General features: G+C 43.4%; 3 protein-coding genes across 14 annotated transcripts in view; 2 read left to right on the top strand and 1 right to left on the bottom strand.

Moving 5' to 3' along the window:
* LOC127528998 (ribosome biogenesis protein wdr12-like) overlaps nt 1-7,257 on the bottom strand; it is a 29,976-nt gene extending 22,719 nt beyond the window's left edge. The window contains 1 exon segment of the mRNA XM_051931170.1: nt 7,134-7,257. Coding sequence (XP_051787130.1) covers nt 7,134-7,174 — 41 coding nt within the window. The 5' untranslated portion in view covers nt 7,175-7,257.
* Nucleotides 1-25,317, top strand: part of carf (calcium responsive transcription factor) — a 126,017-nt gene that overhangs the window by 52,735 nt on the left and 47,965 nt on the right. The gene's annotated exons all lie outside the window — the stretch shown is intronic.
* LOC127528997 (tigger transposable element-derived protein 1-like) lies at nt 7,295-18,371 on the top strand. The gene is made up of 2 exons (XM_051931169.1): nt 7,295-9,563; nt 17,556-18,371. Exon 1 carries the CDS (start codon nt 7,628-7,630, stop codon nt 9,503-9,505), a length of 1,878 nt encoding a protein of 625 aa, XP_051787129.1. The 5' UTR covers nt 7,295-7,627; the 3' UTR covers nt 9,506-9,563; nt 17,556-18,371.

Raw genomic sequence — 25,317 nt, 5'->3', positions numbered from 1 at the left:
AGGAACGTTATTCAAACACTGCAAACAAACATTTGTCTCTTTTTCAAAAGTTTAAACTGTGCTCCATGACAAGACAGAGATGACAGTTCTGTCTCACAATTAAAAGAATGCAAACATATCTTCCTCTTCAAAGGAGTGCGCGTCAGGAGCACAGAATGTCACATAGATAGAGAAAACAATCTCTAGCAAACAAATCAATAGGGCTGTTTGGCTTTTAAGTATGCGAAGCACCGCGGCACAAAGCTGTTGAAGGCGGCAGCTCACACCCCCTCCGTCAGGAGCAGACAGAGAGAGAGAGAGAGAGAGAGAGAGAAGAGAGAGAGAGAGAGAGAGAGAGAGAGTTTGTTTTCAAGCAAAAATCAATACGTGCCCTTCGAGCTGACATGCAGCTGCACAAAAGATAGCAACGTGAAGATAATCTTTCAGCATTTTTAGACGAGCGTCCGTATCGTCTAGGTGTGCGAACAGCCCCCCTGCTCAATCCCCCTACATCAGGATCAGAGAAAGTCAGCGCAAGACAAAGAGAAAAGTAAGCTGGGTAGCTTCTCAGCCATCTGCCAATAGCGTCCCTTGTATGAAATCAACTGGGCAAACCAACTGAGGAAGCATGTACCAGAAATTAAAAGACCCATTGTCTGCAGAAACCCGCGAAGCTGCGAAAAATCCGCGATATATATTTAAATATGCTTACATATAAAATCCGCGATGGAGTGAAGCCGCGAAAGGCGAAGCGCAATATAGCGGGGGATTACTGTACACCTGACCGAATTGTGTATTCTTTGAAATTAAACTTGTTGTTGCTTTAACCGTTGTGGGACGACCTTGCTTTGTCCAACTATTTTTCCAATTACTCCTAGCTCTGATGATTAATCACCTTTTGTTTGCGCTAATGAGATATTTACTATCTTTTTTTTTTTTTTTTTTGATACTGTAGCGACTGACGTAATAAAGTGTCACAAAAGTTTTATTTGAACAATCGCCAACTTCGTAACCCCAAACACAACTGTCTAGCACCCTCTCCGACCCCGGGTCTCGCCTCCCCCTTACCGCATCAATCAGTACCCCGCTATCAGTCCTCCGTGCTGTACTCCACCCCCCTCAATCGGACCGGTCAGTCACTTAAAATAAAAAAGGCTTCAACCTGCTGGAGAGCGGCCTGTTCTGCTTGTCGCATGTCGCTGTTTTAAGAGCCAGGAGCACATTGTGGGTTTCTGCCAAAAGCAATCCAACAACTGCTTAGTTAGAGGTCTGTGGACTTGTTTTAAATGATGGCTCACTGACTTATCTCGCGTGATATTGTAAAAACAATAATTGTCCTTTATTTCCGGCCCGGGCGTGGTTAAATCGCTTTCTTGCAGGATGAATAACGCTGCTCCCGTTTATGAAGTTCTAATCTTTTAATTCTGAGCCCTATTGGACGTGCTTTGTTTTCAATTCCACTTGTTCTGGGCTGATTATCACTTTCCTTATTTTCTAAATTTGCACCTAGATTATTGTTTTTCTTTTTAGCATTTTTTTCTCTCCACCGCATTTGGGTCTCTTTACTCCGCGCTTTTCTTTCATCTTCGTTTAGTCGTCGACATTTCATTTCTACCCTATTCATTTCATTTCTACCGTATTGACCTTATACACTTTATATGCACTGAGAGCCATGGAGCAGTGTGTGCTGCGTGACTGACTACTTTTACACTACTGATTTTTGTTTCTGCCCGTGGTCTTATCTTGTAAGTAGGGCATGTCTTGCACCGTGGCAAGTGTCTTTGGTCTCGCGGGTCTTTAAAATTGTCTTCCGAGAGGATCACATATCATAGCTTTGCATTTGCTTTCTATTCCAGGATTTTCTTTTATAATAGAGAGAGAGAGACAGAAAGAGAGATATACATATATAAAGTTTATGAGTAGAACTGTGTGTCTGTCTGTCTGTCCGGCCCGACGTGCGAGGCTACAGCATGATGCACAAATATATCGACTCTGTCGCCAAAGTAAAACCGCTGACAAAAGAGAAACTTGCTTAGCCGCTAATGCACAACCGATGCGATTGATTGAGCGAAGTGCCAGAATCCATGGTTTCTGGGAGCCCAGGATTTTTTCTGCACGGGCTTACACAGCTGGTACATACAGTGGGTACGGAAAGTATTCAGACCCCCTTCAATTTTTCACTCTGTCATATTGCAGCCATTTGCTAAAATCATTTAAATTAATTTTTCCCTCATTAATGTACACACAGCACCCCATATTGACAGACAAAAAAAATAATTTTTGAAATTGTTGCAGATTTATTAAAAAAGAAAAACTGAAATATCACATGGTCCTAAGTATTCAGACCCTTTGCTCAGTATTTAGTAGAAGCCCCCTTTTGAGCTAATACAGCCATGAGTCTTCTTGGGAAAGATGCAACAAGTTTTTCACACCTGGATTTGGGGATCCTCTGCCATTCCTCCTTGCAGATCCTCTCCAGTTCTGTCAGGTTGGATGGTAAACGTTGGTGGACAGCCATTTTTAGGTCTCTCCAGAGATGCTCAATTGGGTTTAAGTCAGGGCTCTGGCTGGGCCATTCAAGAACAGTCACAGAGTTGTTGTGAAGCCACTCCTTCGTTATTTTAGCTGTGTGCTTAGGGTCATTGTCTTGTTGGAAGGTAAACCTTCGGCCCAGTCTGAGGTCCTTAGCACTCTGGAGAAGGTTTTTGTCCAGGATATCCCTGTACTTGGCCACATTCATCTTTCCCTCGATTGCAGCCAGTCGTCTTGTCCCTGCAGCTGAAAAACACCCCCACAGCATGATGCTACCACCGCCATGCTTCACTGTGGGGACTGTATTGGACAAGTGATGAGCAGTGCCTGGTTGTCTCCACACATACTGCTTAGAATTAAGGCCAAAAAGTTCTATCTTGGTCTCATCAGACCAGAGAATCTTATTTCTCACCATCTCCGAGTCCTTCAGGTGTCTTTTAGCAAACTCCATGTGGGCTGTCATGTGTCTTGCACTGAGGAGAGGCTTCCGACAGGCCACTCTGCCATAAAGCCCTGACTGGTGGAGGGCTGCAGTGATGGTTGACTTTCTACAACTTTCTCCCATATCCTGACTGCATCTCTGGAGCTCAGCCAAAGTGATCTTTGGGTTCTTCTTTACCTCTCTCACCAAGGCTCTTCTCCCCCGGTAGCTCAGCTTGGCCGGACGGCCAGCTCTAGGAAGGGTTCTGGTTGTCCCAAACGTCTTCCATTTAAGGATTATGGAGGCCACTGTGCTCTTGGGAACCTTAAGTGGAGCAGAAATTTTTTTGTAACCTTGGCCAGATCTGTGCCTTGCCACAATTCTGTCTCTGAGCTCTTCAGGCAGTTCCTTTGACCTCATGGTTCTCATTTGCTCTGACATGCATTGTGAGCTGTAAGGTCTTCTATAGACAGGTGTGTGGCTTTCCTAAGCAAGTCCAATCAGTATAATCAAACACAGCTGGACTCAAATGAAGGTGATCTCAAGGATGATCAGAAGAAATGGAAAGCACCGGAGTTAAATATATGAGTGTCACAGCAAAGGGTCTGAATACTTAGGACCATGTGATATTTCAGTTTTTCTTTTTTAATAAATCTGCAACAATTTCAAAAATTCTTTTTTTTTTGTCTGTCAATATGGGGTGCTGTGTGTACATTAATGAGGAAAAAAAAATAATTTAAATGATTTTAGCAAATGGCTGCAATATGACAAAGAGTGAAAAATTGAAGGGGGTCTGAATACTTTCCGTACCCACTGTATATAAAATCAAACGTCTGTCTGCTTTTCACAAGAGAACTACTTAATGGATTTAGATCGGGTTTTTTTTCTAGAATTTGCTTGAACATTCCGGTTGATTTTACGACTACACTCATCACGCTAAGTATCATAGTTCACTTGCGGTACAGATTTATTTGCGCGGGATCTGAGAGATACGCTGTAGGCCTCACGCGCCACCCTCCATTCGAGTCAGTCTACCTCTTGCCACGTGTTGGAGCATACCTCGCTTCCACTTAGCTAGCGATACCCGTTTGTTCAGCAGACATTACCATCTACAGATTTTTAAAAAGTAACGCTTGACATTTTTGAGGGAGAGATGAGAGCTACGTGTGTTTTAGAGGATAGCTGCTCATTGGCTGAGATATCACAGTCATGTACCCCAAGCAGGGGATGTTCTCCCTTTAGAGCTGAACACGATCAAATACAGTGCCAGCGTTTGACTTTGGAGCGTACCTACCTTCTGCTTGGCCAGAATCACATTTTTTAAATTTTTTTTATTGATTTTTAAAGCTTGTCCTCTTTCATTACAACGTGGGCAGTAGGGGACAGCTAGCTAGTCTTCCATATACTAGTATGTGCCATTAGCATTTAACTGGCCGCTAATAATGAAAGTGTCTGGAAAGAAAACCTGCAGCCACTGCAGCCCTCCAGTCACCGTCCTGATGTACAGAACTTGTTGGATATATTAATGGTTACCTTCCTCATCCAAAAGGGGTTTATGTTGAAACAACATTTTCTTCAGCTAGGCAATGCACAGAAGCAATTAAAAGGGCTAATAAAATGTTAAATTCCAACAGTTTTTATGAACCTAAGTCAATTGAAGTCATGCTCAAATTATCTAATGCACTACTAAGACCCCATCTGGAGTATCGTGTGCAGTTCTGGCCACCACAGTACAAGAAAGACATAGCAGCACCTGAGCCTGTGCAGAGGAGCGCAACCAGGCACACCCCAGGACTTTAAGGACATTTCCTATTCTGACAGACATAGAGCGTTAAACCTGTTCAGTTTTGAGAAGAGGACTGCATGGAGACCTCATCCAGGTATAGTGGTGTCTCGTACTTCAAACAAGTCTAAGTTCAAATGCCAAATTCGAGAGAAATGCAATCCAGAGTTCAAACAATGCTTCTAAGTTGGAACTGTGGATGCAGCAACTTATGGCGCTTATGCAGCGAGCATAAATAGATAGATAGATACTTTATTAATCCCAATGGGAAATTCACATTCTTCAGCAGCAGCATACTGATACAATAAATAATATTAAATTAAAGAATGATAATAATACAGGTGAAAAACAGACAATAACTATGTATAATGTTAAATGTTAACGTTTACCCCCCCCGGGTGGAATTAAAGAGTCGCATAGTTTGGGGGAGGAACGATCTCCTCAGTCTGTCAGTGGAGCAGGACAGTGACAGCAGTCTGTCGCTGAAGCTGCTCCTCTGTCTGGAGATGATCCTGTTCAGTGGATGCAGTGGATTCTCCATAATTGATAGGAGCCTGCTGAGCGCCCTTCGCTCTGCCACAGATGTCAAACGGCCCAGCTCCGTGCCTACAATAGAGCCTGCCTTCCTCGCCAGTTTGTCCAGGCGTGAGGCGTCCCTCTTCTTTATGCTGCCTCCCCAGCACACCACTGCGTAGAAGAGGGCGCTCTCCACAACTGTCTGATAGAACATCTGCAGCATCTTATTGCAGATGTTGAAGGACGCCAGCCTTCTAAGGAAGTATAGTCGGCTCTGTCCTTTTTTGCACAGCGCATCAGTATTGGCAGTCCAGTCTAATTTATCATCCAGCTGCACTCCCAGATATTTATAGGTCTACATCATCTGCACACAGTCACCTTTGATGATCACTGGGTCTATGAGGGGTCTGGGCCTCCTAAAATCCACCACCAGCTCCTTGGTTTTGCTGGTGTTCAGGTGTAGGTGGTTTGAGTCGCACCATTTAACAAAGTCATTGATTAGGTCCCTATACTCCTCCTCCAGCCCATTCCTGATGCAGCCCACGATAGCAGTGTCATCAGCGAACTTTTGCACGTGGCAGGACTCTGAGTTGTATTGGAAGTCCGATGTATATAGGCTGAACAGGACCGGAGAAAGTACAGTCCCCTGTGGCGCTCCTGTGTTGCTGACCACAATGTCAGACGTGCAGTTCCCAAGACGCACATACTGAGGTCTGTCTTTAAGATAGTCCACGATCCATGCCACTAGGTATGAATCTTAGTGTTAGTCCACCAGCTGCTGTTGACATACAGGCATAATCCTCAAAGGCATTGATAAAGTTGATCCAGCAATATTCTTTCAGCTTAATGGTGAATCAGGTACTCGAGAACATCAGTGGAAATTAAGAGAAAGTGCATTCAAAACTGAAGCACTTCTTTACACAAAGAGTTATGATATTTTGGAACAAAACTACCAAGACATGGAGCTGAAGCAGAAACAATGACCACCTTTAAGAAAAATCTGAACGAGATACGGGGACAGGTTAGCTATTAGCTAAACAGACGGACTTGACGGACTGAATAATAATAAATACAGTAATAATAATAATAATAATAATTCATTACATTTATATAGCGCTTTTCTCAGTACTCAAAGCGCTATCCACACAGGGAGGAACCGGGAAGCGAACCCTTTGGTCTCCACTCGTTTGTCAAATTTCTTAGGTTCTTTAATAGTGGTATGAATAACCTTCCACAAGCTAGCATGTGCCATTAACATTTAACTGGCTGCTAATAATGAAACTGTTTGGAAGGAAAGCCCGCAGTCACTGCAGCCCTCCAGATCACCGTCCTGTTGTACAGAACTTGCTGGATATGGTCATAGTTACTTTTATCGTCCAAAATATCATTCATGTTGGCCACCGCTAACTTTGGGAAAACGAGAACATCCTGCGGATCGCTCCACTCCGATCTGCTCCAGTTCAGAACTTCCTCACACGGCTGATGCCCTCCACTTTAATGTCCATTGAGCCAACATACACAGACACCAATTCGGAAAGTAGATTAGCTGGACCTGCAATGCGACCCCACCGGTAAAAGCAGCTCAATTCCCGAATGGGCCCCGTCACAAGTCGCGCACCCTGCTGTAACGTACGCTATCTGACGATGTCTGTGCACCCGGTCACTAAGACAGACCCGCACCCCGGTCGAGGTCGCTCATCCAGTCACAAACCCAAACCCAAACCCAAACCCCAACTCCAACTCCAACTCCAACCCCAACCCCAACCCCGCTGACTGTACCCCCTCGGTCGCATTAGGCGACGCGTCAAGCGCCCCAGCGGTTTACGTTTTCGTTCGCAGCGCCCTCCACGCAAACACTCGGACTCGGTTTCCGCCGCGCCGCTTCCCTCCAGCCGCTCTCACCTCTTGTTTTTGGTGAAGAAACGCGCCTGTACCTGCGCCATTCTCTCACTGCTACTGACTCCGAGGATGCCTCCTGTGCTCCATGTGGTGCTGCGCGTGATACGTCCGAACGCACGTGATCAACGTTATGCGTGCGCGTGCCCGAGCCTCCGCCAACGAGGGCGCGAAGAGAGAGCGGCTCTGCTATACGTCACCATTTATTTTTCCCCGGAAATACGTTGCTTTAATGTCTCGCAGAAGAACACATTGACAAGACGAATCTTAACGAGTCTCTCGAATAAAGAGTTTGAAAATGGGAGGGTGCATTGTTAATGGTAAAAGAGAAAAGATGTGATGAGATTCCAAAATACAAGAAGACAACTGGAACGGACTGCACATCCCAGACGTTCAAAGTGCGAGGCTTCACCTCAGCTGTTTCATCCTTCAGGTTACAAGCGCGTGCTCTTCTCATTTGTCTTTAGCTTTTTTGATCAATTTATTACTGAGTCTACAACATGCCTGCTAAACGTCCTGTCACTGCCACTGCTGCTGGTCCTCCTTCTGGCACAGCCAAGAGGGTGAGGAAGAGCGTTACACTGGCAACCAAAATGGACATCGTCAACGCCGTGGAAAGCGGAGAAAGGCCCGTCAGTGTCTCTCGTCGTCTGGGCCTCCCTGCATCAACGGTACGCACGATCATCGGCAAAAAGGACATTTTCAAGAAAATGGCTGCAATTCTCGCCAAGAATGAAGAGATGAAAATTACGAGGAAGAGACCAGACATAATGGAGAGGATGGAGAGAAGACTTTCTGCTTGGCTGCAGGACCTCTACCTGGACAATACCCCCGTTAGCCTGTGCCTCATCCAGGTGAAGGCGCGCTCCATCTATGACGACTTGAAAAGGCAGATGCCCCCAGAAGAGGCGGCCAAGCTTCCGGAGTTCAAGGCTGCCCGCGGCTGGTTCCACCGCTTCCAGCAGCGTCACACCTACAAGAACGTTCAAGTCTCGAGAATCTCAGATGGTGCTGACACTGAGGCTGCTGACATGGAGGCTGCCGGTCACTTCCCCGAGGACTTGGCTACCTTAATAAACGAAGGTGGCTACAGCCCAAAGCAAGTTTTCAACATGGATGAGTTTGGACTATTCTGGAAGAAAATGCCCACAAGAACGTACATCTCGGTGAAGGAAGAAGGGGCACCAGGGTTCAAGACAGAAAAGGAACGTGTGACGATTTTGATTGGTGCCAATGCCACCGGAGATAGAAAGTTGAAGCCTTTGTTGGTACATCGCTCAGAAAATCCTCGAGCAATGAATAATATTGTGAAATCCCGTCTGCCTGCTGTTTGGAAGTCTAATCGTAAAGCAAGCATAACCAGGCACACCTTCAGGGAATATTTTGTTGATCACGTAATTCCCGAATTACGTGAATACTGCTTGCAAGAAAACATGGCCTTTAAAATCCTCTTGGTTCTGAACAACTCTCCTGCTCACGATGTGGACTTTGAAGCGCTGTGTCCAGAAATCCAGGTTGTGTTTTTTCCTCCAGGAATGACCTCGGTTTTGCAGCCAATGGACCAGGGTGTTATTGCTGGTTTCAAGGCAAATTATCACAAAGAAATTTTGAAAGGGTTGATAGATGCAACGGTTGACAGGGAAAAAACAATTGAAGAGTACTGGGGGGATTTTTCAGTTCTTGACGCCGTTTACAGCATCGGTCGAGCTTGGCAAGCAGTCACCCAGCATCTCCTGAATGGAGCCTGGAGAGCTGCGTATCCCAAGGCCGTGTTCAAATTTGAAGTATTGGATGAATCGGAATCACGAAGGGAACTTGCGATGCTGGCGAAGGAGGCCGGGTTTAACCACATCGACGAGGAAGGCATAAGAGAGCTTATCGAGTCTCACAGTGCTCCTCTTTCAAATGAAGAATTAGAGGAGATGGACAGGCTGTCGTTTCAAGAGGAGAATGTCGATGACGATGAAGAGGCAAAGAAAGAAACAAAGTTTTCTATCCCTGTGCTCAGAAAGTTGTTTGAATATATAAATGCAGCAGAAGAACTGGTGATGCAGCATGATCCCTTATGTGACCGAGCAATGACGTTCGGGAGTACAATACGAGAGGCGGCAAACTGCTACAGAGTTCTCCTAGACACGAAGCTGAAGAGGAGCAAGCACGTCATGATGAACGTCTGTCTGAAAAATGAGAAAGAAGACGAACTATCCATGGAAATGCCTAATCCCGGACCCTCCAGTCTACAGGAGAGTTTAATAAAAGTCTTACAAGTGAAGACCGAGGAAGACGTGGCTGCAGAAGGTGGACTTGAAAGCTTCTCCAGAGGTGATGACGAGAATCCTGCTATTCCTGCTCATCTCTCCTTCATCCCTTCCATTTGAAGTACTTTCTTCCTCAAAGCCTTCAGCCATGACACACAAGACCCCTTGTGTTGTTAAGGTAAGAAAAGCTGTTTCATTCCATAGACTCTAGCTGCAGACCTCTGGAGCTCCACTCCACTGAGCAGGTTGTCATTTTACGTTATACGTCAGTGGTTACGCTATGCCTGGCACCCTATGCTAACTGAGAGAGGCTCCAGCAGACCTCCATGACCCTGTTCAGGACTAAGCGGGTTAGAAAATGGCTGACTGACATACACATAGCAATCCTATTCAGGTAAAGTCTTGCGTGGTCCCAGTCACTCTGCAATATTCTGTATAGGCTCCTCTACACAGGGATTCACAATCACCAGCACTAACAAACATGCAGGTGTCATGTGGCACACATGAAAGCTCAATTGTTTTGGTCATGTGCCACTTACTAACCAAAAGAGGTCTTACTTTTACCGCGGTTGTTCAAATTATTGTGGAGCGACCTCAGTAGCCTTAATAAGCCCTGTGAATAAGAAAGCGATTTAACTCACACTTGATACCCTTTTATTATTTCAATCACATTTGATAAAACACAAAGTATAGAAAATATAAAAGCAACGTGGTATTGATTAATGTATAAAAATGACAAACAGAAGAAAGTATAGTAGAAAATAAAATAGACAGCAAAGTCTGGATATAAACAGTCTTAGAAACACTTGCTGAAAATCAGAAATGTCCGAGGTGGATGTTGTTCTTGGTGCCTTTTTGATTTAGCAATTGGTGTTCTTCACAGGTTACGTTTTTTTCTGATGGTCTCACGTCTCTTGATCTCTGACGTTGCCTCGTATGTTGCCTTTCTGTCATTTTCTTCATTCCAGTCCCTCAGACAAGCCATATTTATGTTAAAATGCACACATGGGGTTTTGTGACATGTGACACTGCACACTTTTGATTGGCTGTCTTGTTCTGATGGCAAATGTCTGATCGGAGTGTTTGATCTTTGAAGTTCCTCCGTACTCCTTCCTTTCCCAAACTACTGTAAACTATTTCTGTAATTATGTCGTCCATCTGCTCCCAAGTTATAAATTATTTAAAACAGGTTTTGTGGCGTCTAGGCTTATTTCTCATTCCCATGTCAAAAACTAAATTGGAAAAGAAACCGACTGGAACGAATGTATAAAGTACAATACAAAAGGATGTTTGCAGTGCCTGTAATGAAAGTCTTGTAAATTCAGTTCATCCTGGTTCATTTGAGCAAAATAATTACAGTTTAAAATAAACAGTCTGCTGTTTAAAAATGAAAGATTTTCCACACCAGGACACAATCCAAATCAAGCAAGTCCCAATTCAGTTTGTTAGTATAAAATCTGTGGAGGGCATGTAAAGTGAGTTTTAAAGAATTCACCCTAAATACACGGAAACTTCTGTACAGAAGCGTATCAGGGCCATGAAGAAGAAAAAAAAATACGGACTCAGTGAGGAAAAAAAAGTGTATGTCGAGAATAAAGTCAACATGCCAACTTTATTCTCGACTTCACCCGTTTATGTCAAGATTAAAGTCAACATGCCAACTTTATTCTCGACTTTGCCCGTTTATGTCAAGATTAAAGTCGGCATGTTTTACTTTATTCTCGACATTTCTACATGGATCTCACTATTAATGTCAAGATTACAGTCGGCATGTTGACTTTATTCTCGACATGCACTTTTTTTTCGTCACTGAGTCCGTACTTTTTTTTCTTCTTCTAAACCCTTGGTTTTTCTCTCTCTAGTTTAACTTTGCCATGTCGTAAACTTCATCTCAAATCCGATTTTTAATGTACTAGATTTTCTCAAACCCCGTCATAACTAATGTAGCACATTAAATGTTTTGTATTAAGTGTTCCCCGACCCAGATGTTAATCGCTATGTGCTTCTTAAACTGAGGCACTGAGAGGGGCCGCAGGCAGCGATCGCCGCACAGAATACATTCACTTCACAATATTACTGCTCTCTGAACATTTAGAATGCTAAGATAAATACCTGGTATCATCTTCATGATGAAATGCATTAAAGCATTTATTAAACATGGGGGGGGGGGGGGCATGGGGGCGTGGTGGTAGTGCTGCTCCCTCACAGTAAGGGGTCCCCAAGTGTACGTTCAGTGTAGAGAACCTTTATGGCAGGTGTGATGAGGCTGCATAAAGCTGGATGTATGACTGGCTATCACACTGGTTTATTTGTGTAAATGTTGGGTTCGTGAGCTGGTGGTCGGAGACATGAACACAGAATTAAATGGATGTTCTTCTCAGTGGAATTTCTTTATTGCATGCGTGCTGTCTCTGTCAAATGTACCAAACCCCCAGTTCCTATCCTTCCTTTTTCTTTCTCCACACAACCAATCACCACACAATAAACGTCTTTGTGAAAGTAAAACTAGCTATAAACTTAGGACACGGAGTGTTTGGAACTTTTAAGGAACTTTGAAAAATCTTCGTTATACACATTTATTTATGCCATCCATGCAGGGTTGCGCCCATCCCAGCAAGCATCATGCGCAAGTCAGGAAAATTTTCTGAACGGGGCGCCAGCTCATTGCAGGGGGAATACGAGCAACACAAACACGACGGGTCAATTTAACAGAACAAAACTCCACATCCTACATGACGTTGAAAGGAAACTGAAGCACGCCAAGTAAACCCACCAGAAAAATATGCAAACTCCAGGCAGGGAACACCCGGGACCTCCTTGCTGCGACGCAGCAGTGCTACCACCATGCCACCATGCCCCCCATGTTTAATACATGCTGTAATGCATTTCATCATGAACATAATATCAAGTATTTATCTTAGCATTCTAAATGTTCAGAGAGCAGGAATATCATAAAGTGAATGTGTTCTGTGTGGTGATCGCTGCCTGCGCCTCCTCAGTGCAAGAGGAAGTCACTTTAATAAACATGTAGCGATTAACAACTGGCTCAAAGAACTATTATTACGAAGCATTTAATGTGCTACATTAGTTATGATGGGGTTAGAGAAAATCTAGTAAATAAAACATTGATTTTAAAATGAAGTTTACGATGTTGTACTTTAATGGCCAAATAAACTACGAGAATAAAGTCAACATGTCGACTTTAATCTCGAAATTAGCGTCAAGATTAAAGCGGAAATGTTGAGAATAAAGTCGGCCCATCAACTATAATCTCGACATTAGCGTCGAGAATAAAGGTGGCACGTCAAATATAATCTTGATATTAGCGTCAAGATTAGATAGATAGATAGATAGATAGATAGATAGTTTATTAATCCCAAGGGGAAATTCACATACTCCAGCAGCAGCATACTGATACAAAAACAATATTAAATTAAAGAGTAATAAAAATTAAATTAAAGCGGAAATGTCGAGAATACAGTCGGCACGTCGACTTTATTGTCAACGTACACTTTTTTTCTTCACTGTGTTCATTTTATTTTTTCTTCTCTGTGGCCCTAATACACTTCCATACTTCTGCAATTAAGGGCTCAGGTTTAGCTGACATAACATATAAGAGGTGACTTCTCAGGGATCGGTCCCAAAAGACAGCTCAGTGGAGGCAGCCGGTCTTTTTATAACAGGAGGACCCGAAGGGGCGGAGCTAATTTCCCTCACTGGCTGGCTTCCTTGAGCTGCGGGGAGAAAAGAAGACGACACAGTTAGCGACAGCACCCCCTCTCGCTCCAGCGGGTCAACACTGTAACGGACGGCCAGCAGTTTATCCCGCCCGGGACGCCCCAGTAACAGAAGGATGGGACAAGGCAGCTTATCAAGGACACTGCCTCCCCCAGGATGATAGATGGCAGCTTCCCTGGACTGCAGCGGTGCCCCGGATGCCCCCAGGGCACTATGGGACTTGGAGTTTGGCAACACAGCCCTGCTGGGTACTGTGGGTGCCGCCGGGAGACACTGCAGGGAGACTGGGGATTCCCTACTGTTTACATACTCCGGAAGTACTTCAAAGTCACATGGATGGAAGGACAGAAGCACTTCCGGGCTGAAGTGCTCCATCTGTCCCAGAAGTGCTGAGTCACATGGACAGAAGGATAAGGTCTATTTAAAGGACTGCTGTGAACCCAGCAAGCCAGCCAGAGTTGGGAGGAGATGGACAGAGCTTGCTGGGAGGTGTGGAGGAGAAATTAGGAATTATTATTGCTTTATTGTTGTGTTTATTGTGGCTGTGGTGCTTTGGAGGCACTATTTTGAAGAAGAAAAATATTAAAAGTCTTCTTAGTGCTTTTAAACTGCGTCTGTGTATTGGGAAAAAGGTGGGCAACAGTGTCGCTTAGCGTCCACGTAACTTACACCACCTACCTCGAATGAACCAGCAGGGAGATCCTTGGATGTGCATGCGTGACAAGAGAAATCTGTTTTTCCAACTCCAGCATTACTTGCCAAGTCCAGGGGAATTTTGAAGTAACTGGGCAATGCCACTCCAAACTCATGACAAGCTCTTGTCCTCATTTGCTCAGTTCTGTCACCGTTTTCTCCTTTTTTTTCCAGGTAAGATCACTGCTCTGCGTTTCATTTTCTCTACTGTTTTGTTCCCCCTCCATCTGTCCCATCTTGCTAGTCTTCATCCTTCTCTCTCCGCCTTCTCCCTCTGTCTGTGTGTCTGACGTCACTGACCTTCTTTCCCATTCTAGGTCTCAGACCGGCACGCTTGGCAGGCTGACGTTGCTCCTTCCCTCCTTTTCTTCAGTTCTGCTCCATTCCAACTCATAATCATAACCACACATTAGATTTAATTATAACTTACAAAGTTGAAATTCAAAATTGAAACCTAAATAAATGAAGTTATTTCCGATCACTATTTAATTACATTTGATTTAGTCCTGCCCTTGCCAACACACTCACAGATTAAAACAAAGGCAGTGCAACATCTAGATTGTAATTCTGCTTCAAAATTTTTAGATACTTTGAGTAAGTTGAATGTAATTGTGGAAAACCATTTAGATCAGCTAACATCAAATGTAAATGTGGAAAACAATTTAGATCAGCTAACATCACATTGTAATGTGACCTTGAGAGATTCTGTGGACGCAGTGGCTCCCCTTAAAACAAAAGTGATCATAGAAACTGTCACGGGTTTAATGAAAACACTCGAGCTCTTGAATTAAAGTGTTGAAAACTGAAGCGCAGATGGAGAACAACAAAGCTACATGTCTTTTAAATTGCATGGACAGAGAATGTTAAAAGTATAAAAAAGCTCTCTTTAAAGCTCGCTCAGAATACTATTCTACAATAATAGATAGCAATAATAAAAATCCTTGGATACTGTTTAGAACAGTGACTAAATTAATAAAGATCTACAATGCAAAATACCAACAGATGTTAGTCACTACTTGTTCCCTGAGACAATGCCAACAAAACTAGTAAAAAGTGCAATGGATGTTCTTGCAGCGCCTATTCTAAACATTATCAATAGTTAATTATTGCATGACATAGTACCTGATTCACTAGTGTCAGTCATTAAATCATCACTTAAAAAGTCAGACCTAGACCCACACATACTAAATAATTATAGGCCTATTTCAAATTTACCCTTTCTCTCTAAAATACTAGAAAAAGTAGTCGCCAATCAGCTTCAGTCACATGTTACGCATTACAATTTATTTGAGAAATTTCCGTCTGGTTTCTGCACTGGTCATAGTACAGAAACGGCACTAACGCGGGTTGTAAACGACATTCTGATATCCTCTGATGAAAGAAACTCCACTGTGATTATGTTGTTAGACTTAAGTGCAGCATTTGACACCATCGAACATTCTATTTTACTGCACAGGCTAAAAAATGACGTTGGGCTTACAGGCAGTGACTGTGCTCGCTTGGTTTAGTTCTTATTTAACAAATCGATTCCAATATGTACAGAAGTGTGCTGACAGGACTCCATCATTATACACAGAAGTTCAATATGGTGTCCCGCAGGGCTCAGTACTGGGACCTTTACTGTTTTCACTTTACAGGCTTCCACTGGGATCTCTCATTAGGAAACATAATGTTAATTTTCACTCGTATGTAGATGACACCCAGTTATACCTTTCAGTTAGATCAAATGAAGTTTCTCCGATGTTGTCTTTAATCAGTTGTGTTTGTGAATTAAAGGAGTGGATGGATGAGAACTACTTGTCTTTAAAAACAGATAAAACAGAGATGTTAATTGTTGAAGGGAATGACGCTGATCGCAACAATACTCTGTCCTCATTTAACTCTGTTGGAATCTCCATTAATTTTGCAGAATCAGCCCACAACCTAGGAGTTCTCTTTGACTCTAACATGTCATTTAAAGTGCATGTTACAAAGTTGTCCAAATCAGGTTTCTTCCATCTTAAAAATGTTAGGAAATTAAGGCGCTTTCTAAATAAACAGGATTCTGAGAAATTAATTCATGCATTTATTTCTAGTACAATACAATACAATACAGTTTATTTTTGTATAACCCAAAATCACACAGGAAGTGCCGCAATGAGCTTTAACAGGCCTCTTGACAGACCCCCAGCCTTCACTCTCTAAGAAGACAAGGAAAAACTCCCAAAAAAACCTTGTAGGGAAAAATGGAAGAAACCTTGGGAAAGGCAGTTCTAAGAGAGACCCCTTTCCAAGTAGGTTGGGCGTGCAGTGGGTGTCAAAAGAAGGGGGTCAATACAATACAATGCAGTACACAGAACAGAACAAATTCTCAATATAGTAAGAAATAAAAATACAAATTTTAGAAGTACAGAGCAGAATTTAACAGTAGATGATATATCCCATAATAAGATTTGGATTTGACTAGTAGGATTGATTACTGCAATGCAGTGTTCACTGGATGTTCAAACTGTTCTTTATACAGCCTCCAGTTAATCCAAAATGCTGCTGCAAGAATTATTACAAGAACTAGAAAATACGAACACATAACTCCAGTTCTTAAATCCTTACACTGGCTCCCGGTTAAGTTTAGGGCAGATTTCAAAATCCTCCTTTTAACATATAAAGCATTAAATGGCGGAGGTCCAGCTTACTTGTCTGAACTTATCATGACTTACAAACCTGAGCGCACATTAAGATCTCAAGATGCCGGTCTGCTTATGATTCCAAGGATTAATAAAATAACAGTGGGAGGTCGAGCTGTTAGTTACAGGACCCCCCTAAACTGTGGAGTGGTCTGCCTGCTACTATAAGAGATGCCCCTTCGTGTCACAGCTTTTAAATCCCAGCTGAAGACTCACAACTTCAGTTTAGCACACCCTGACTAGAGCTGCTGATTAACTGTGCAGACTGCATCTCTGTTGTTAGTCATTAGCACTTAAACATCAGTAACATGGTCGTTCTAATTTGTTACTAACCCTCCCCTATTCTGTTTCTCTTCTCGGTACTCAAATGGTGCAACGGCCCACCTGCCAACTTGTTTCGCCTGCCTAAGGTAAAGTCATCTCTGATGGAGGATCGCAGGAATCATGGGGTAGAGGAGTCCTTTCATAGGATTGGCTGGCCCAGCGCTGACTCAGCTGTGGAATAGCCAATAGGGGGAGGCAGCTTGATGGCTGAGGTCTCCAGGACTCTAAACAAATCCAAATCATATTATGGGATATCATCTACTGTTAAATTCTGCTCCATACTTGTACATTTGTTATTTTTATACTGTATTGAGAATTTGTTCTGTTCTGCATATTGTATTGTATTGACCCCACTTTTTCTTTTTGACACCCACTGCACGCCCAACCTACCTGGACAGGGGGTTTCTCTTTGGACCGCCTTTCCTGAGGTTTCTTCCATTTTTTCCCTACAAGTTTTTCCTTGTCTTCTTAGAGAGTCGAGGCTGGGGGGCTGTCAAGAGGCAGGGCCTATTAAAGCCCATTGCGTCACTTCTTGTGTGATTTTGGGCTCTACAAAAATAAGTCATATTGTATTGTATTGTATTCCAGCCACCCTCAACCTTGCCAGTTTATCCAGCTCTGAACATCGGCCCTTGTGTTCTCTCCTTCCTTCACCTTACTTTGAATCTCCCTTTCTTATCTGACACTTGTGAACATCCTCGGGGTAATCGACTTCTAATCAGTATTGTATGTGTCTGCTTGAATCTTTGCAGTTCTTCTTCTCCGAGTACTGCAGCTGCCCTTGTCTGAAGTATGACACCCCCTATGATGGGCAGAACCTCCTCTTGAAAAGGTTTGAAGGACTATCCAAAGGTGGCCGGACTCCGTTAACTCCTGGATGTCATTTTCCCTGCATGGTACTCGCTGGTCTTCGGTGGAGAATCTGGTGCCGCGCAGCCCCTCTCCTGTGGCGTCCCTCAAGATCTTGTACTTGGTGGTCTCCTACTTTACGTCTACCTGCTACCACCACTTTGTCACCATGAGCTCCTGTTTCACTCTTATGGGAACAACTGACAAGCTCTACTTGAATAGTTCTCGTTGATGGAGAATTGGACTGCCTGCCTCAATCGCCCCCATTATGGAGGACATATCTGTGCCAAAATTAACTGTGTTAACGATGTGAAAATGCAGTACCTGTGCAAGTGGGACATTCGATTGTGGCGCAGTTTTATCAAATCATAATTAGAAACATATCAACCAAACGATTGATTGCTTTTCACTATGGCTTACAATTTTCACGTCAGTTTAAAATGAAATACAAAATGCATACTTCATTTAACTCTTTCAGGGCGGGTGTCCACTTACGTCGACACATAGGGTCAAGGTGGATGTCAACATTAATTGTCATCCTGGGCTGGTAGGTGATAAGCAGCTGGAAACGTCGATTGTTGAGTTATCGTTTGGCTCTATTTGCTAGCAGTATGCTGGTTGTGTTACGTGTTACACTGGTACCGCCCTTTTGGGTGTCTGTTGCTGCCTACTGGGACTGCTGTCACCGCCGTCTGCTTGGCTGTGCAAAGATGGCTGATCGAAGACAGCCACCATCAGCTGAATAAAGACAGCTGATTGAAGATGGCCACTGCCAGATGCCACAGCGTTCACAGTATGCGGCGCCAGTGTAACACGTACTGCAAACAGTGTAATATGGCAGTGCACGCCATTGGCTGCTTCTGCTGTTACCATACAAGTCCCAGGAGGTTCTGCTCAAGCTTTATAACACACTGGTGAGGCCTCATCTGGAGTACTGTGTGCAGTTTGGGTCTCCATAAAGACATAGCAGCACTAGAGAAGGTCCAGAGAAGAGCGACTCGGCTGATTCAGGGCTACAGGGGGTGAGTTAGGAGGAAAGATTAAAAGAGCTGAGCCTTTACAGTTTAAGCAAAAGAAGATTAAGAGGAGACCTGACTGAAGTGTTTAAAATTATGAAGGGAATTAGTGCAGTGGATCAAGACTGTGATTTTAAAATGAGTTCATCAGGAACACGGGGACACAGCTGGAAACTTGTGAAGGGGAAATTTCGCACAAATATTAAGAAGTTTTTCTTTACACAAAGAACGACAGACACTTGGAATAAGCGACCAAGTAGTGTGGTGGCCAGTAAGTCTTTAGGGACTTTCAAAACTCGACTTGATGTTTTTTTGGAAGAAATAAGTGGATAGGATTGGCGAGCTTTGTTGGGCTGAATGGCCTGTTCTCATCTAGAGTGTTCTGATGTTCTCACTAAAACAACAGGAAGCCTGTTTTATGTCTTCTGTTAAAAAGTGGCCTTTTACGTTAAGTTGTTGTCCTTTTATTCATGTTAAATTAAGCAGTGCGGTTACATTTTCAACGTGTGGCTTGTTAGCGATTTTGACCAAATACTGAATATAGTGAAACGTTTGTGGGCGTCACTGAGCTGGGTTTCTTCCCAGCTTTTTATTCATGCCCTCTGCGATAAACAGATATTTTAGATTTTTTTTTCCCTTCCTGTCAACACACAATTGAATGAAATCGTCATGTAGACCTTCCACCCATTCGATGAGACGGCGGATGTCTTACTTTATCAGCTCCCTGTTTTCTTCTTTCCAAGTACCACACACTCGTGATGGGAACGCGTCTCACCCCAGCTGTCAACACCCCTTGCCACACCTCTTGACGCGGATTGGTCATTTGATTACACTCGGGTTTTGGCTCATTGACGTGGGGTCTGAAAACGAAATGCAATACAACACAGTCTGTTCCAGCTCTGCTTTAAGACAGACGGAGGGTTTTTAAGTAATCAGCAGAAGTCGGGACACCTGTGCAAATTGTCTCTACTTGAATTGCTGCAGAACATCTGTAGATTGTGACCTATTAGTTGTTCCCTGAAAAAAGCCCATTTCTAATATTCTGAAATTTCCTTTTTTTTTCAGTTTTTGCCAACAGTTTATAGAGGGGGAGTGGTGGCTCTGAGGCTCGGGATCTGCACTGGTAATCGGAAGGTTGCCGGTTCGAATCCCGTAAAATGCCAAAAGGAACTCTTCTCTGTTGGGCCCTTCAGCAAGGCCCTTAACCTGCAATTGCTGAGCGCTTTGAGTAGTGAGAAAAGCGCTATATAAATGCAAAGAATTATTATTATTATTATTGGTTACCTTTTCACCATTTTAGGTCATTCACTTGCATTTCAGTAAATTACATTTGAAGAAAAATGGGAAAAACTGAAATGTTGTAAAACTTCTGACCGGTAGTGTATTAGTCATGAGGCAACTCTAAAACTCATATTGTATTGTATTAGGGCTTCATGATACGATATTCCCTTAATATGACATTTTCATAAAAGAAATGTGCTGAATGTTGAGTGTTACTAATTATTAAGAGACATTCATAAGTCAAAGCATAAAGTCAACTCAGTGCACAAATTCAAAAGTTCTAACATAAATTTTTGTAATTATTTCTAGAACTTATTTGGTCTGCGGTAACGTAAGACGTGTGACGTGTTGATTAGGACACGCAAGTAGGAATTCCACCGGACCTCGTGCACAAGACAAAACCTTCAACATGCCATCAAGACCTGGCCACATTTACACTTCATTCTGCAGGTGGCGCTGTACTTTAGTCATCTGACAGCATTTTGTTACCAGGGCATCTTCATAATAATAAAAGTGGTGTGAGGCCTTCAGACAGAGCCAGGGAAGCAGGCCTGAATCCCAGCAGCCTGTCCAGAGGAGGTGCACCGGAAGGCAGCCGGGCTTCCACTTGAGTGGCTGGCTTTGGCCTACACTGGAGAATAATGTGCGTCACTCTCAGAGTTCAAACATACACAGTATAAACCACAAGCGTTACCTGGTAGGTAACCACCCACACAATTCAGGTCGTTGAGACTCAGTCTATGAATGCAATGAATGTAATTACTCCGGACCTACAGGCTGTCAAATAAACGAACCACACACTGTGGCGCAGCGTAAAGGGGCTTTGTCTCTGACGCTGACGTCCGAGGTTCGATTCCCCGAGAGGGGAGCAGTAGAGTGTGTACACCTGATGAGCCCAAATGACAGCGAAACACGTGTCGCATACTCTTTGCTTTATTTGACAGTAAACTATGCAACATATATATATATATATACAGTGGTGTGAAAAACTATTTGCCCCCTTCCTGATTTCTTATTCTTTTGCATGTTTGTCACACAAAATGTTTCTGATCATCAAACACATTTAACCATTAGTCAAATATAACACAAGTAAACACAAAATGCAGTTTTTCAATGATGGTTTTTATTATTTAGGGAGAAAAAAAATCCAAACCTACATGGCCCTGTGTGAAAAAGTAATTGCCCCCTTGTTAAAAAATAACCTAACTGTGGTGTATCACACCTGAGTTCAATTTCCGTAGCCACCCCCAGGCCTGATTACTGCCACACCTGTTTCAATCAAGAAATCACTTAAATAGGAGCTGCCTGACACAGAGAAGTAGACCAAAAGCACCTCAAAAGCTAGACATCATGCCAAGATCCAAAGAAATTCAGGAACAAATGAGAACAGAAGTAATTGAGATCTATCAGTCTGGTAAAGGTTATAAAGCCATTTCTAAAGCTTTGGGACTCCAGCAAACCACAGTGAGAGCCATTATCCACAAATGGCAAAAACATGGAACAGTGGTGAACCTTCCCAGGAGTGGCCGGCCGACCAAAATTACCCCAAGAGCGCAGAGACGACTCATCCGAGAGGTCACAAAAGACCCCAGGACAATGTCTAAAGAACTGCAGGCCTCACTTGCCTCAATTAAGGTCAGTGTTCACGACTCCACCATAAGAAAGAGACTGGGCAAAAAGGGCCTGCATGGCAGATTTCCAAGACGCAAACCACTGTTAAGCAAAAAGAACATTAGGGCTCGTCTCAATTTTGCTAAGAATCATCTCAATGATTGCCAAGACTTTTGGGAAAATACCTTGTGGACTGATGAGTCAAAAGTTTAACTTTTTGGAAGGCAAATGTCCCGTTACATCTGGCGTAAAAGGAACACAGCATTTCAGAAAAAGAACATCATACCAACAGTAAAATATGGTGGTGGTAGTGTGATGGTCTGGGGTTGTTTTGCTGTTTCAGGACCTGGAAGGCTTGCTGTGATAGATGGAACCATGAATTCTACTGTCTACCAAAAAATCCTGAAGGAGAATGTCCGGCCATCTGTTCGTCAACTCAAGCTGAAGCGATCTTGGGTGCTGCAACAGGACAATGACCCAAAACACACCAGCAAATCCACCTCTGAATGGCTGAAGAAAAACAAAATGAAGACTTTGGAGTGGCCTAGTCAAAGTCCTGACCTGAATCCAATTGAGATGCTATGGCATGACCTTAAAAAGGCGGTTCATGCTAGAAAACCCTCAAATAAAGCTGAATTACAACAATTTTGCAAAGATGAGTGGGCCAAAATTCCTCCAGAGCGCTGTAAAAGACTCATTGCAAGTTATCGCAAATGCTTGATTGCAGTTATTGCTGCTAAGGGTGGCCCAACCAGTTATTAGGTTCAGGGGGCAATTACTTTTTCACACAGGGCCATGTAGGTTTGGATTTTTTTTCTCCCTAAATAATAAAAACCATCATTGAAAAACTGCATTTTGTGTTTACTTGTGTTATATTTGACTAATGGTTAAATGTGTTTGATGATCAGAAACATTTTGTGTGACAAACATGCAAAAGAATAAGAAATCAGGAAGGGGGCAAATAGTTTTTCACACCACTGTATATATATATATATATATATATATATATATATATATATATATATATATATATATATATATATATAAAATCAGATCTCAAGGGGAAAAGAAATCCTGCTGGCTATCACTGCTGCTATGGAAACTGCTACTGTGTGGGGAACGAAAGGATGAAATGAACATGATCAACCAACAGAGGTCTGAATTCAAAGACACCCCGAAAATCAAAGAGTAAAAATGAGGCAGACAAATTCCAAATCGTACTCCGTAGTTTGTATGACCCACATGCCTGATAATGTCCTAATAAGGGATCTCCTCCCAGATCTGGATCAGGGCATTGCTGAGCTCCTGGATAGTCTGAGGCGTCGGATGGACCGAAACATAATGTCCCACCCAGAGGTGGTCTATTGGATTGAGGTCAGGCGAGTGAGCATGGCTGGGGGGGGGGGGGCAGTCAATGGTATCAATTCCTTCATCCTCTTGCCACAAGGCTGGGCATTGTCGTGCACTAGGAAGAACCAGCATAGGGTCTGACAATGGGTCCAAGGATTTCATCCCGATACCTAATGGCAGTCAAGGTGCTGTTGTCTAGTCTGTAGAGGTCTGTGTGTCCCCCCAGACTGACCATCACTGACCCACCACCATACCGGTCATGCTGACCGATGTCACAGGCAGCATACCGTTCTTCACGGCTTCTCCAGACCATTTCATGTATGTCATGTCAATTGACATGTGCTCAGGGGTGAACCTGCTCTCCTCTGTGAAAAGCACAGGGCACCAGTGGTGGACCTGCCAATTATGGTATTCTATGGCAAATGCCAATCGAGCTCCATGCTGCCCAATAGAGGACGTTGGGCCCTCAGGCCTGCCTGCCTGCTGGAGGTCATTTTGTAGGCTCTGCTCATCCTGTCCCTCTGGTGGATCCTGATAATGGGTTAAAGACCTTCTACGAGTGTTCCTGTCCAGCTGTCCTCGAGTGACTGCCTGTCTGTCTCCTGGAATCTCCTCCATGCCCTTGAGACTGTGCTGGCAGACACAGCAAACCTTCTGGCAATGGCACATGGTATTGATGTGCCATCCTACCTGTGCCAGCTCTGTAGGGTCCAGGTATGGCCTCATGGTACCAGTAGTGACACTGACGGTAACCAAATGCAAACCGAGTGACAAAACAGATGAGAAGGGAAAAATGTCAGTGGCCTCCTCCACCTGTTAACCCATTCATTCCTGTTTTGGGGGTCCTCTCATTGCTGCCCCTCTAGTGCACCAAAGCAGCTGACACTGATGAACAAGCCCCTCTGCTACTTCACTGAGCAGATCAACAGCCCACAAGTTTCATTGACTTGATGCGATACTCTCATTAAAAAGGGGTCCTTTAATTTTTTTGTATATATTTATATATATATATATATATATATATCCATATTACTAACCGAGAATGGTAAACTGGAAGGCACGGACGCAGGTACACGGTGATGGACCCAGGAGACATAGTGCGCAGGCGCCTACAGCGCGCATCTCATAAACCGCAAGCGAAGTCTGATCCACCGTGAACGAAGGAGTCACGGCTCAAAAACGAAAGAGCTCAACTAACATAAATAAGACATGAAGCAACAACGCGCCCATAGCTAACGACTAACGACACAGCCACACAGAAAAGAGGATTCTGCACTGCACCCCAGAGTCAAACGGAAGACACTACGGAGTCCACAGAGGTCCACAAAGATAGTACGGAAGGCGCGAGAAAATACGAAAGGCGCAGGCGCCTACAACGCGCTTCTGAACTAAACGTCCACACTACACAGCATGGTCCGGGTAATAAGAATAAACAAACTCTCCGTATTAAACGTACGTCATCCTCACACGTCCAAACCATATAGCATATGTGAATCACATTACAGTGATGCATTATTAACAGTACAACCACAGAAAACGCTCCGTATTAACAGTAAGTGCAATTATTCATATTACTAACAGTAGACAACGGATAACTAATGGAGTCACGGTCACGGCTCCAAAACGATCCAGCTCAACTAACGGAGGTACAAAAACGAGCCCGCATGGATAAAAAAAATAGACGTGGGCGCCTACAACGCGCGTCTGAAACCGCGGAAGCAAAACTGTCTCGGCTCCAAAACCAAACAGCTCGACTAACAGAGCTACAAAAAACGAGCCTGCATGGACAAATATAACTTCAATTTACCAAATGTTCCAGATTCATTACCAACTCTACATTCAACACCAATAAATCTGCAAGAAGAACAACATATTGCGCAAAACTATGATTTCCAGTTTAAATACCTTACAATCTGCTGCTTATAATAAGATTGTTCTTGCCACAGAAGACGACAGCCCGATACCCAAATGCTACTTTCTTGACGGCCGTGGGGGAAGCGGAAAGACATACCTTTATGAAACACTTATACATTTCTTTACTGCAAAACATCAGTTAATTATCGTAGCAGCTAATTTGTTGATAAATGGTCGCACATGTCACTCCTTATTCAAACTTCCAGACCCAATCACGGAAACATCGGTATCAACTATGAAAATGAACAGTAACAATGCACAAGAAATCCGTCTTGCAAAACTGTTGATTTTAGACGAATGTACGATGGCATCCAGTCATTTACTCAACACCATTGATAAACTTCTCCAAACGTTAATGAATAATAATATTCCATTTGGAGGAAAAGTACTGTTATTAGGAGGAGATTTTCGACAATGCTTAGCTATTGTTCCACATGCCATGCGTTCAGCTATTGTTCAGTCCAGTTTGAAATACGCAGACAATTGGCATTAC

Source organism: Erpetoichthys calabaricus, chromosome 8 (assembly GCF_900747795.2).
Source record: "Erpetoichthys calabaricus chromosome 8, fErpCal1.3, whole genome shotgun sequence".
Lineage (NCBI taxonomy): Eukaryota > Metazoa > Chordata > Cladistia > Polypteriformes > Polypteridae > Erpetoichthys > Erpetoichthys calabaricus.
The sequence above is the reverse complement of the archived record's forward strand: the minus strand, read 5'-3'. Positions and strand labels throughout refer to the sequence as shown.